Consider the following 13007-nt stretch of genomic DNA (forward strand, 5'->3'; position numbering starts at 1 on the left):
TTATTATTGGAAAGGAAAAAAACATTGGCTAAGTCACCATTCAGAACTTAACACATACTTAATTACTATATTTAACTTGAATCAAATGAGCCATACATATTTAGAGGATATTTAGGGCAAGGATCTTTTTGATCACCAACCTGTGCAATCTCCATAAATAGGAGTTTCCTCAAAACGTGATGTCCCCATTGCAGATACCTCTATATCCATTAACAAGTTAAGCTAGCTATTAATCTCCTTCTCTTAATTACTAAACCTCTTTCATTTATATCAACCCCTCACAGGAATTAACAATGGAGATAATCATCATTAGCAATGGCGTTCCCGGCAATTCTCGTTCGTTTAATATTACTGGTTTTGTTCGTGTGTCTTGTGATACCAGTTCATGCTCGCCTTCACAGGCTTCGCCATCATCCAAAACGTAATGAAACCCTCAATTTTCTGGTCATTGGAGACTGGGGAAGAAAAGGAGAATATAATCAATCCCTTGTTGCCAAAGAGGTTTTTAATTAGCTGTCTATAGATCTTTCTTTCTTTGAATTTTCTCTTTTCATTTATACACTGGACATATATAAAAATAATAACAATATTGTAACTGGTTAATTAACCGTCTATAGATCTTTCTTTCTTTGAATTTTCTCTTTTCATTTATACACTGGACATATATAAAAATAATAATAATATTGTAACTGTTTCATCATGAGCATGACAGATGGGAAACATAGGAGAGAAACTGGACATAGATTTCGTGATATCGACAGGAGACAATATCTACGATGATGGTTTAAGGAATGTAACTGACCCTGCTTTTGTGCAATCGTTTACTCAAATTTACACTGCCAAGAGCCTCCAAAAGCCATGGTTCTCTGGTAACTTCACTTTAAAATAATCTCTCGCTCTATCTCTATCTCGTTCTTCTTTTGTCTGATATATATGATGAAACTATCTCAATCATTGATGTGAGTCAATCTTATATGTATATCTTAATTAAATATTACAGTTCTGGGAAACCATGACTATAGGGGTGATGCACTGGCACAATTAAGTCCACTGTTGAGGAAAATTGACCGTAGATGGGTTTGCCTCAGATCCTTCACTGTTCATGCAGGTATATATGTATTCTTAATTAAGAAAGCTTTATTTGGTGTTGGTGGATATTGAATGATATACATGGGACTGCTGTGCATATACAGGAATTGGCGACATGTTTTTGATTGACACGACTCCGTTTGTGGAAAGCTATTTCACGGAATTAGATCATGTCTATGATTGGCGAGGTGTGTCTCCCAGGCAAGCTTATGTCTCCACCCTTCTTCAGGTACCTACTCATAATTGGAGCAAGCTTTTTATTATTGACATATAGTTTGAAACAATGTAACATTAATGTGAGATTATACATATACAGGATTTAGAAGAGGAATTGAGAAGTTCGAATGCAACATGGAAATTTGTGGTGGGTCACCACGCAATAAGAAGCGTTGGTCATCACGGTGACACTCTTGAGCTTGTCAAGCTTCTCGATCCACTGCTCAAGGTCTGTACGTACATACAAATTTATATACATAAGAGCACAAGTACAATGATAGAATCTTGAAAATTAATTAGTTTATTATGCATGCAGGCCTACGGTGTTGATATGTACATAAATGGGCATGACCACTGTCTGGAACACATAAGCAGCGTGGATAGGTAGTAAGACTTGGAAAGGGACTAAAAAAGTTTCATTATCGGGTCATGAAACATTATATTGTTTGAAAACCCTAGCTAGATATATTAATAAATGAGGGTTTTAATCATATATATATATTTATATATAATGCAGTGGAATACAGTATTTAACGAGCGGAGCAGGGTCGAAGGCATGGAGGGGAGATGTGAAGGAGAGCAGTGAGGACTTTGTGAGATTCTTCTACGATGGACAAGGTTTTATGTCGGCGCAGGTCACTCCCACTGATGCCCACCTCGTATTTTACGATGTCTCTGCCAATGCTCTTCATCAATGGACCATGGTCAAGCCCCAGCATTCCTCCATCTGAATTCTCAGTCCTGTAAATATGCACATACAAACCTAACTTAGCTTGTCGCTTCGAGAAAACAACCAAATGTAGAATAGGCGTTGGACTTCTAAGCCCATCAACTATTGGCCCAATCTAGTATTGAACAATCTCTTCTTTTACCACGCCGTATCTTCCTATGTTATTGCTTTTTTGGAAAGATATCAAGTTGAAATTCCTATGAATGCGTCAAATGTCTTGGGAGATTTTTCTTTAATTGGCTTAATAATGCTTGAATCTGATCTAATCAAATACCCTATGAAAAAAAGAAAAAACTTGATTCTTATATTTTAGATTCAGATTCAATAAGTGTCTCAAATTCCTTGAGCATGTGAACATGGCTGGTTACTAATAATTATACATCATCTTTTTATTTCCTTGATTTTCTTGTGAGCAAAGAAGATAAAGAATGGCTTGCAGTTTTGCACCATCCTTAAATCTAGAAATAATCATTATATTATATATTTATTTTATTATTTTATTTTTTATGGAATATTGAATGCCATATGAAATGGTGACTTAATATATGGGGAAATTTTTAGATAGATCTATACATCACATCATTCATAATCAATCTAATAGAAATTGACATTCAGACAACATTAAATATAAATTAATTTTAATAGTAATAATAGCAAAAAAAATGCAATAAATTAAATATGCATTTTCTTGTAAAAACAAATTTATTAAAAATAATGACATGTAATATTTTATTTGATTGAATTGGTAAATGTACCATAAATGACGTAATGTATCAGGTCTATCTAAAAATTTCTCATAACATATGTAACGTATTCTCTTTAATCTTATTTATAAATCACTTTTAATATATTTTACTAAAATTAAGAAAAACATTAAACTTCATTAATTTTATCTAAAAATTTAATAAGTTTTTAACTTTACCCTTGTTAAATATACATACTGTAAAAATAATATACTCTAATATTTAATAACTTTTCCAGAATTTAACAAGGACAAAATGACAAATATGAACACAAGAATTATTGAAATTTTTTATAAATAAGATCAAAATAAACACTCTCTCTTATAAACATAAATATACAAGACCACGATAGGAATCTTATAATTTTTTTTTAATGAAGAAAGATGCATTAACCAACAGAGGTTATTTTAGTACATAAAGATAATCGTCTCTTATCATCATCCAACACCTCTCTACATTGAGGTAGGGGTTGATCAAGAGAGTAAAAGGATCTAGTAAGGTTTTCAATCAAACTAGAAAGTAAATAGGCACATCTGTTTGCCTTTCTAAACATGAAATTAAAAAAAATGATTTTCATGCAAAATGGATCTAGCATAATTCAAAATATCCTAGTATAAATGATTATCCATTGTTAGATCAAATTGATTGCCTCAGTACAATCTATGTAGACATTAACTTTATGGAATCCCTTGTTAAAACAAAGCTCTACTCCTTGAATTACACTAATAATCTCTATTATAACAAGAGGAAAAGATCACATACATGAATTAAAATCAACAATCCATTATGCATTTCTATTTCTTATCACACCACCACAACATGAGATGCCATCCTTGGAATCCATCTACATCTAATCTCACCGCATTCTCCTCCAATCTATGCCACTAAGCATGACTCCTTCCTTTGCTAGATGATGTCCTTGTGGATACTTGCAACAACTGTAGATCATTTTCTACTTGCTAAAGTGTATCTAATTTTTGACTAGGATCTACATTGGTATCATCAGAGGAAATTCTTTTACATCTAGTACACCAATTATCCTAGCATTATATCTAAATAGAACATTCCAAGGCACGCTTTGAGTTATGTTATTACCAAGTGAGTTTTTAAGGTTCCAAAGAAGCCATTCCATTCCTTATAGCCTTTTAAACTTGCTCCATTCCTCTTCCTTCACTATCTTTTTCCAACATTCCTCTTCTTATGGGCAATCTCTAAATATATGCATAACATCCTCCTTCTGGTTGCAATACATAAGGCAATAATCAGATTGTTGGAGATTACATTTAGCTCTTAGCTCTATGATATGCAATTTGTCTTTAGTCGCGATATGCAATTTGTCTTTAATCGCTAGCCATAAATGAATTTTGATCTTCTCAAGTCTAGTCCAGCACCTTATTTTGCTTTAAATTTTTCCTGCTAATGAAGGAGTACCTACAAGAAGAAATTTATAGGCAGAAGAAATATTAAAGTTTCCATCTAAGGATGGATTCTAAACAAACATATCCTCACCTCTTTCATCTCTCGGGATACTAGTTCGGGCAATACGAATTATAACATGGCTAGGCAACCATATCCTCATTTTCTAAAGGTTCTAGGTCCCTGTACTTAAAATAAAGTCTGCAACTATTTCATTGGCATTGAAAGTGCTATTAATAGCAATATGAGCTAGTGGAATATCACAGTACCCCCATAAATCAGTCTAAAATTTAGTGCTTTTACCATTTTCAATTCTTTTTTTTTAAAACCTAAATAAAGCCATGCGAGTAATTCACAATAGCTTGCCATGTCAGAAAGGTACTCACTTTTATCTTAACTGAGGGGACAACATCCATGCCAAACTTATATTTAGATTTTGAGACTTATACCCACAAGGCTTTATCATTGGTTAGAAGCTTCCAACAAAGTTTAAACATGAAAGCTCTATTCTACAAGTTTAAATCCTTAATGCCTAACCCTTCTCTTTATTTATTTTTAATTGTTGGATTGTGTATTTTGATGATTACAAAAATGAGAGAAGAGATATTTGTTATGTGTGCAAATAGACAAAGAATCATGGATGAAGACTAAACCTCAAGAATATGAAGAATCAAGAGAAAATGAAGAACTATAGGATAAGTCATTTAATTCTCTTAGATTCAGTGTGTAAACTTCAAGAGCTTAATCACATTTCATTATCAGTAAAATAAATACATTATCTTTAGCTCATAAGTCTCATTTATGCACATTAAGACTAATCTTAATACTTTTAAGCGTGAAAATTATATCATTTTAGCTTGTAGTGGTTTATAAAAATTTGTCTTTTCACTGTCTATAATATCACGTGTGGTCCTGTATGATCACTAGCATAATTTACAAGTTAGACACACCAACTGACGTTTCACACAAGAATTAGGAAGTGATCCACGTGTGATTTGTCACTTGTGTTTGTGTAATTCCTTAACGTCACTTTTGTGTTCCAAATCACGCAACCAAGCCTTTGGTCTACATGCAAGATTTGTCAAGTTGTGTTTTATTGCATTTTGTCAAGAGCCATTTCACGCATGAGAGCAGATGGTAACCACGTGTGATTTTACATTATTTCTCTTGAACACACTTTGCCAAAAATGAGTCTTAAATATTTTTAAGCCATGTTCAAATTATATATTTGAGTGATCTATGATTCACAATTCCATATCTCTTGATCATGCAAAATCTTGCTTAAGTGCATAATAGTTTCATGTGTGATATGATTGCAAAATGGCTTAAGTTTTGCAACTTACCATTTTATTTGTGAGTGTTGTTGTGCTCCACCCGTAATTTGTCTTCCCTAATAGTTTAGGTTTGAAACAAGACATTTCATATGTGATGGTCTATTACTTCCATATGAGATTTGTTACTCAAAATTGGTTTTAGCATTCTGCCAGTCAAATCACAAGTGAGAGCATGTTAGTTCCACGCAAGTTTTGTCACACAAATTTGGGCTTAACTTCCTACTATCCAAATCATATTTGAGGACATGTTGGTCACTCGCATGATTTGTCACACAAAACTGGTTTTGGCTTTCTATTAACCAAACCACGCTTGAGAGCAAGAGGGTCGCACGCGAGTTTTTACACATAGATTAGATTATATGTTCATACACTCTAAACCACGTGTGAGACACCCTAAGATTCACGCTTGATTTATCACATGTCTATATTTAGAACTTGACACAAGCCATTTCACGCGTGATATAATGGGATGCATGCAAGAAATTACACCAACGACTAGTAACACTATTTCAACGGTCTGCCAACTACTAAAACTATATATGTGTAATAGAATTTAAGTTTGAACAAGAACTTTTGATCCTTGAGCGAACCTTGCTTTATATGAGCATTCAAAAAGATTTCAAATTGTGCTTAAACATTTAGCATTCTTTCATTTTTCTTGAAAAGAATTGTGAAAAAACTCTCACAAATTTATAAGTTTTCAACTATAATTTATCTACTCTTTAGGCGGGTTTCTCTGTGAGAGTTTATCTTCTTATTCTTTTGAAATCTTGAAAAGGTATTTTTCAAGTGTTTGTAATAACTTCCTGAATTGCAGTAAGGTTTGTTGGTTGATTTAAGGTTAATTAAGTCTTTGAGTTATACTGTGATTGCAAGTACCCATTGAAGCTCATGGTAGGCCAAGTTTCGGCTGAATCAGGATAAATCTTGTGTATTTTGTCTCTCTTTCCTTCACATTTAAGTTCTTTACTCCTTGATTTTTTTTTTAAAATTTTTAAATGTCACCCAATTCACCTCCTCTTGAATGCCAGCTTATCTAGCATTAATAACTTCTGTCCAAGCCAATAGATGAAGTTTCTTTCCATTTTCCTCATCTCTCTAAAGAAAGTTTCTACATTCTTTCTTCACCCTCCAAGTAGTTTTTTTGGAAGGATCATAGTCTGCATGTAGTAACTAGGCATTGCTGAAATAATAGATTTGATCAAAATAGCTCTCCAAACCATATTTAAAAAAAATTTTCCAACCAGACATGTGACTCTTGACTTTTTCCAGGATCGGAGTGAACAAAAAATATGACGCTCTTTTATGGATCTATAGGATTCCAAGTACTTTTCTAAATCCCTTATCAAATTAACTTGCATCAGCCTGCTCAATTCTAAAGCTCTATTAAAATGAATATTACTTGAGCAGCATATACAAGTCTTATCCCTTTTCATTTTTTGGCCAAAATAGAAAAAAAACTTTTGGATGCAATCATTAATTACCTCAACCTGGTTAGAAGATGCCTCAACAAATAGCACCAAATCATCAGTAAACAAGAGATGAGTAATATTAGGTCCCTTCTTACAAGATTGACATGATATAGTTTAATTTTTCCATGCATAAAGTAAATAAGTAAAGAGTCATGGGATGCCCTTGACAAAGACCCCTAGTAGGAGTAAAACTATTAGTTTGGTTATCATTCCACAAAACCCTAAAAGATGTTGAACTAATACAAGCCATAAATACCTTACGTAAGCCAGCCTGGATGTCGAGTTTAATAAGAATGTGATAGAGGAAATTCTAATCAACTTTGTCATACGCCTTCTCAAGATCTACTTTCATAGCCATATAACCTTTTTTTTTCGCTTCAAGTACCTCATCAGATGAATCACCTCATGGATAACAATAATATTGTCACTACTCTAGCGATCTAGGATGAAACTACTCTGATGTGGGCTAATCACCTTATCCATAATTGGTTTCAGTCTGTTTGCAAGAACTTTGTAGACAATCTTGTAGCTAACATTACGAAGAGAGATTGGTCTAAGTTCCTTAACTGTTTAAGGGTTCTCCACCTTTGGAATTAAAGCAATTAAGGTATTATTGATCTCAGCAACGCCATTAGGATTCGCGAAAATTGATCTCACCAAGTTGCATATAGAGGAACCAATCACACCCCATTGATCTTGCAAGAAAAAAGCTTGTAATCCATCTGGCCCTAATGCTTTGTAAGCTCCCATCTTGAAGACAGCTTCTTTAATCTCCATGTCACTTACTTCTCTTTGAATTTTCAATGACTTAGCATCGCTAAGCTTTGGGAACCATTTCTTGGTTAAAAGTCTTCTATCATCATTAAAATCCTGTTGAAAAGGGTCTTGGAAGTAATTTCGAGCCATATATTTTAGTGCTTCCTCATCAAAAACCCACTGATCGCTAATTATTATCCTTGAGAGCATCAATTCTATTCTTCTTCCTCCTTATAATGATAGAGGCATGAAAAAACTTACTGTTTTTATCACCCAATGTAACCAATCACATCGTGGATGACAACTACGTTTAAATTTGAATGCCTTTGATTACGTTTAAATATGTGGATGACAACTTCACGGACTCAAAAACAGGTCATTAGTCGGTGAGTGAAAGCGAAATTCAGTGGGGGCAGCCACTTGTTGCCTACAAATTGATCATAACTTTTAAATATGTTAAATTTTGGAGTTGTAATTTGTAAATTTAAAAAATAATAATTAGATCATAAATTTTAAAAGAGGACTCGTAATTTGTAAATCATTGTAGAACTAAATTATCAGTCTCACCTTCCACTAAATTATCAATTTCCCTGGATAAAATCAATTGAGTCAGTCGAGGTTGCTAATATATATATATGTTGTCAAGGACAAAGTTTTAAAGTGCTATTTCATCCGCTGGTCAAAAAGAAGTGCTATTTCATCCCAATTAATCGTAAGATAAAGATATAATAATTAATTTTTTCAATATTACCTCCTTAATTGCACCCATTTAATTTGTTGGCAAGTTTTTCATTCCTATACACATTTTATTGTGATTATTAATTTCACAAAATTAAAAATCAAACATTGTTCTTATAAGTTTATGGATATTAATTTAATCTGGGGAGTAGATAGATTTTATATTATATCCCCGGGCTTCTATTATATTATAAGTCACTTTTAATACTAATAGATCTTTTAAAATTAAGGAATGATAATTAACTCATCAAACATGTCTTAAAATAAAAGAATATCAACTTTATCCCTATTAAAAATAGAAAGAGAGAAGCCAATACACAATATATGCCATAAGCCATGAAATTAGATTGGAAAAACACAATCATAAGTCCCTATAATTTTATCAAGTTTTTATCTTTAATTCTTGTAAATTTTTCAGTATTTTTAATTTCTATAATTTCAATAAGATTGAATGATATTTATTAATTATGTCCCTATAGTTTCAATGTTTTCAATCCCTATCATTGAAAAAAACCTACAAAAACTAAAAGTAAAATCTAATAAAATTATAGAGACTAATGATTATATTTTTTCAATTAAATTTATAAAACAAAGATAAATTAAAAAAATATATAATAATGAATAACCCTCCACATGTACTCTATATTAAGAATTAAAAAAAAAATTTAGAAGTTGTCTTATAATAAAAATGAGAGGGAGTACTTTGAAGATACATACATTGAAATTGATGGGATCGGAGCTGCTTAATTTATGTACACGCAATGGACAGAGAGTGGTGGATTATTAGGACTTAGGAGGAGGATTGTTGATGAAAGAAACTGAGAGTGCCGAAAGTATTGAACCTCATTAATGACGCTACTGTAATTGCCCTCTTTGCAACGGTTTGACTTTGGTTCTTTCAATTTATGGTTTTCGTAACGTCTGAGATACTTACATGGATTAACATTGGAGTCAGTTATATATAGGACACACACTATTCATTCTGATTCAACACGTACTACTTCTAGCAACCTTTTACACACACACACACACACGCAAAAGCCTTGAACAACTTGAATTACGAGTTTTGTCATGATATCGAAAACTAAATCAAGTTAACTTATTGAATTGGCAAGTGGTTGAATCAATATTTTAATTGTTTTAATGAAATATTTTGGTAATAACGAGTCTTTGTCTAGCTACAATTTAATTATGATTTTGAACATTAACTTTTAAGATTAGTGTGGTCTAATAATCAATCTGATTCTCAATATTTTAATTTTCATTGCTCATCAACTCGAAGTCGCCTCCGTCCTCGGCTTCTTCAAATCCCTATGAAAATTATGTACTCGTTTTTAAATTCCTTCTTTGATGTAATGTTTACTATATACGTGTGATTTGAAGTTTTTCAAATCTTTTTTCTTTTACTCATTCTCTATTAAAAAGTATAAAATATTTTTAACTGAATCGTATCCTTAATAAATTAGTTAACATTTTTTAAATTAATATCATCTTTTTTCTTTAAAATGATATTTCAGTTAACAATAAATATAAATAATTTATCTATTAAAAACATTTTTAAAAAAAATAATTACACCTTAAAATGCTTTATATTTTTTAATATTTAATTTTATAAAAAATATTTTATATTTTTTAACAGAAGGAGTATTATATTTTAATGTTAAGCAAAAAATTTGCATCAATTTTAATTGTCCTTTTTTATTTCACAAAATTTATTATTAAGTCCTTAGAGTTTAAATATCTTATAATGTAGTCTCTAACATTATATTTTAGTGTAATCTTTTTTAAAATTTTTTATTTGTAATTAAATTATTTGACCAAATTAATTATCATTTGTTTGACTGTGTATCCATATGTGATTGCATATATTTTATTGTTAAAGTGGAGGTAATGAAACAGTTGCAATCCCCTAAGTTATATATATATATATATATATATTACACAATGCTTGTTTAATTTCTCTACTTGGTTTCTTGTGTCTTGGTATTATGCATGCAAGAGTAAGAACACAGTAGAACCAAACAAAGAAGATGATGGCTGAAAAATTATTGTTAAATATTTCTCTTTGTTAATTTATAATATATGATTATTTCTCCATGAACATCAAATAAAAAAATTCATGGAGAAATATTATGTGACTTTACTTTAGCTTATATATATATATATATATATCATATTATTATTAAAAAAATACAACCACCATGTGTATAAATAATAAGTGTTCGTTATAATATTATATCAAGAGAACATAGTAAATAAAGTGAATTATATGTTATAATTAAAAAGTGAATTAAGTTTTCATCACAAACTAACTTATTAACTATGTCGTGCCCAGCCAAAATACTATTTAACTGATTAATCTTGAATCGATAAGAATCTCTCTGACAGAAAAACAGTACAATTTTGGAAAATTTGATTTCATCAAATATTAATTTTAACAAAATATTTGATGAAAATTTCACTCAAATAAATTAATGTTTGATGGTAAGTTAAACGATTTGAAGGAAAAATTAATCCAAACCATGCCTCTCATGTTCCTCTTTTTGCGTGAGCTCCGATTGTTATAGTTATTGTTTGTGTGTGTCAAAAGAAAAAGTCCTATATTGCTTACATGAAAAGAGCTTTTAGTATATATAAATACTAAGGAATAAAATAGACTAGTAAAATGAGTTTGGAGAAGAAGTGGACTCATGCACATGTAACAGGCCAACTCAAGGTAATCACAATTGAAAATAGCCAATTCACCTTCCTATGCGCGATTTAAACAAGCATTAGGTTCCTCTTAGTAGATTATTTTTGCAAAAATAAATAATTATTTATTTAAATTAGCTTACTAGAAAATCTTGTTTTTTAGTTGATTGAAGTTTGAATTTGAACTTTAACCATTTCTATCCTTTAAGCAATTTCTTAAATGGATTTTACTCATCAATTTTTGCTACCGTTTTGTCCTCCAATGACTCTAGAAATAATATGCATGTAATTGAGGTTTAATGGCGGTTTTGTGTGTGTAACCAAGGTTTAATGCTGGTAATTAAAGACCCAATGTTCATGTCCAAAATCTTGGCCTATATATAGGCATGCATGTGGACAAAACACTTGGCTTGGCTCTTGAGTTTTCAAGCCGCTTCTTTCCTCTTCCTTGCGTGTTGTATGTTGTGATGTCTAAGTATTTGTTCTTGTTAGTCTGTGTTGTTTTGTGCCCTTACTTACCTGCAGGACATGCTTGTTTAATCTTAAAAAACTGTCAATTTGTCATACCAATACGTTGGAATAATTCTTAAAAACAATATCCTTCGACAAGACTCAAACAGCTTTCACTTTTCTACCTACCGCCAACACTAGTATCTCAATTATTTGTCCCAAATCAATTTGATAGACAGCTTGTGGGTACTTTTTTGGAGTGCATACCTCCCAAAAAGAATTTAATTGCTGTGCATATCTAAGACTCAAATTCAATACCTCTAATTATTAAAAAGGAAGGAGGACCAATCCTACCAGTTAATTCAAGTTCTCGGTAATATCTCACATATTCCTTTGATATATATAGATATATATATATATATATATCAATGATAACAGACTAACATATCTGTGATTAAAGATGTTGGCTTTTAGACAGCAGTTTTCAAATATAGGCAAAATTATATTGGATCAGCTTATGCGCCTATTGATTATGTTTCCTTCGAGACAATCTTTGGGTGGCTTGGTTCAATTTATTAGGAATGTATCATATTCACATCAACATGGTCTTTTTTCTTCCTTGGCCAAACGACCTTGTCTGATTAATAGAATATTATTTTTGGCCAAAATTTGAACCAAGTATTTAAGGATAGAGAACACTTCTTCATCACTAGGCTAACAAATGGCGGGTTTTTGATAGTGATATATGTCATGTTTCGTGGTCCTATTCCCCATCTTTTGAATTCAAACTATTTAAACTCTAGTTTTTTTTTAATAGCAATTAACGTAGTATGACGAAATTGATCGATTCATTCCCAAAATTAATACATGTACATACAAACACATGTGTGCGTGTGTGTATTAAATATGTATATATTTTATAAAATAAACAGAAAAACGTAGCTTTATGAGTAAATTAAATTACTATGTGTAGACTTTGGAGATTAATTTGGAGACAAAAAGAAGTTAAACTTAGGGTATGTTTGTTTCTATTTTTAAAAGCTATTTTTAAAAAAAAACACAAAAATTTAAAAAATTGTTTAGTTAAGTATTTTCAATTTAATTATTTTTAAAACTGTTTCCATTTTTTATTTTCAAAAACAAAAAAAACAGAAATAACTTTAAGTTGTTTTCATTTTATTTTTCTTATTTTTAAACTATACTACATTTGATTATTAAAAATTATAATTATCTTGACAAATTTTTATCATAAATTATTATTATTAAATACTTATAACCATCACTATCAGCGTATTTTTTTAATTCTAAAATTGTTTTTAAATTAATATAATCAAAAAAAATTCTATTTTGTTTTATTTTGAAAAACAATTTT

At 30.9% G+C, this 13007-nt stretch overlaps 1 protein-coding gene across 1 annotated transcript; it reads left to right on the top strand.

Moving 5' to 3' along the window:
- Positions 1-333: 333 nt before the first annotated feature.
- LOC129284555 (purple acid phosphatase 17-like) lies at positions 334-2179 on the top strand. Its single transcript, XM_054920069.1, has 7 exons — positions 334-501; positions 713-869; positions 1001-1108; positions 1194-1318; positions 1406-1534; positions 1622-1689; positions 1823-2179. Exons 2-7 carry the CDS (start codon positions 713-715, stop codon positions 2034-2036), a joined length of 801 nt encoding a protein of 266 aa, XP_054776044.1. The 5' UTR covers positions 334-501; the 3' UTR covers positions 2037-2179.
- The last annotated feature ends 10828 nt before the right edge of the window (positions 2180-13007 follow it).

Source organism: Prosopis cineraria, unplaced genomic scaffold (assembly GCF_029017545.1).
Source record: "Prosopis cineraria cultivar Desert tree isolate PC_DT_omini unplaced genomic scaffold, ASM2901754v1 PC10, whole genome shotgun sequence".
Classification (NCBI taxonomy): domain Eukaryota; kingdom Viridiplantae; phylum Streptophyta; class Magnoliopsida; order Fabales; family Fabaceae; genus Prosopis; species Prosopis cineraria.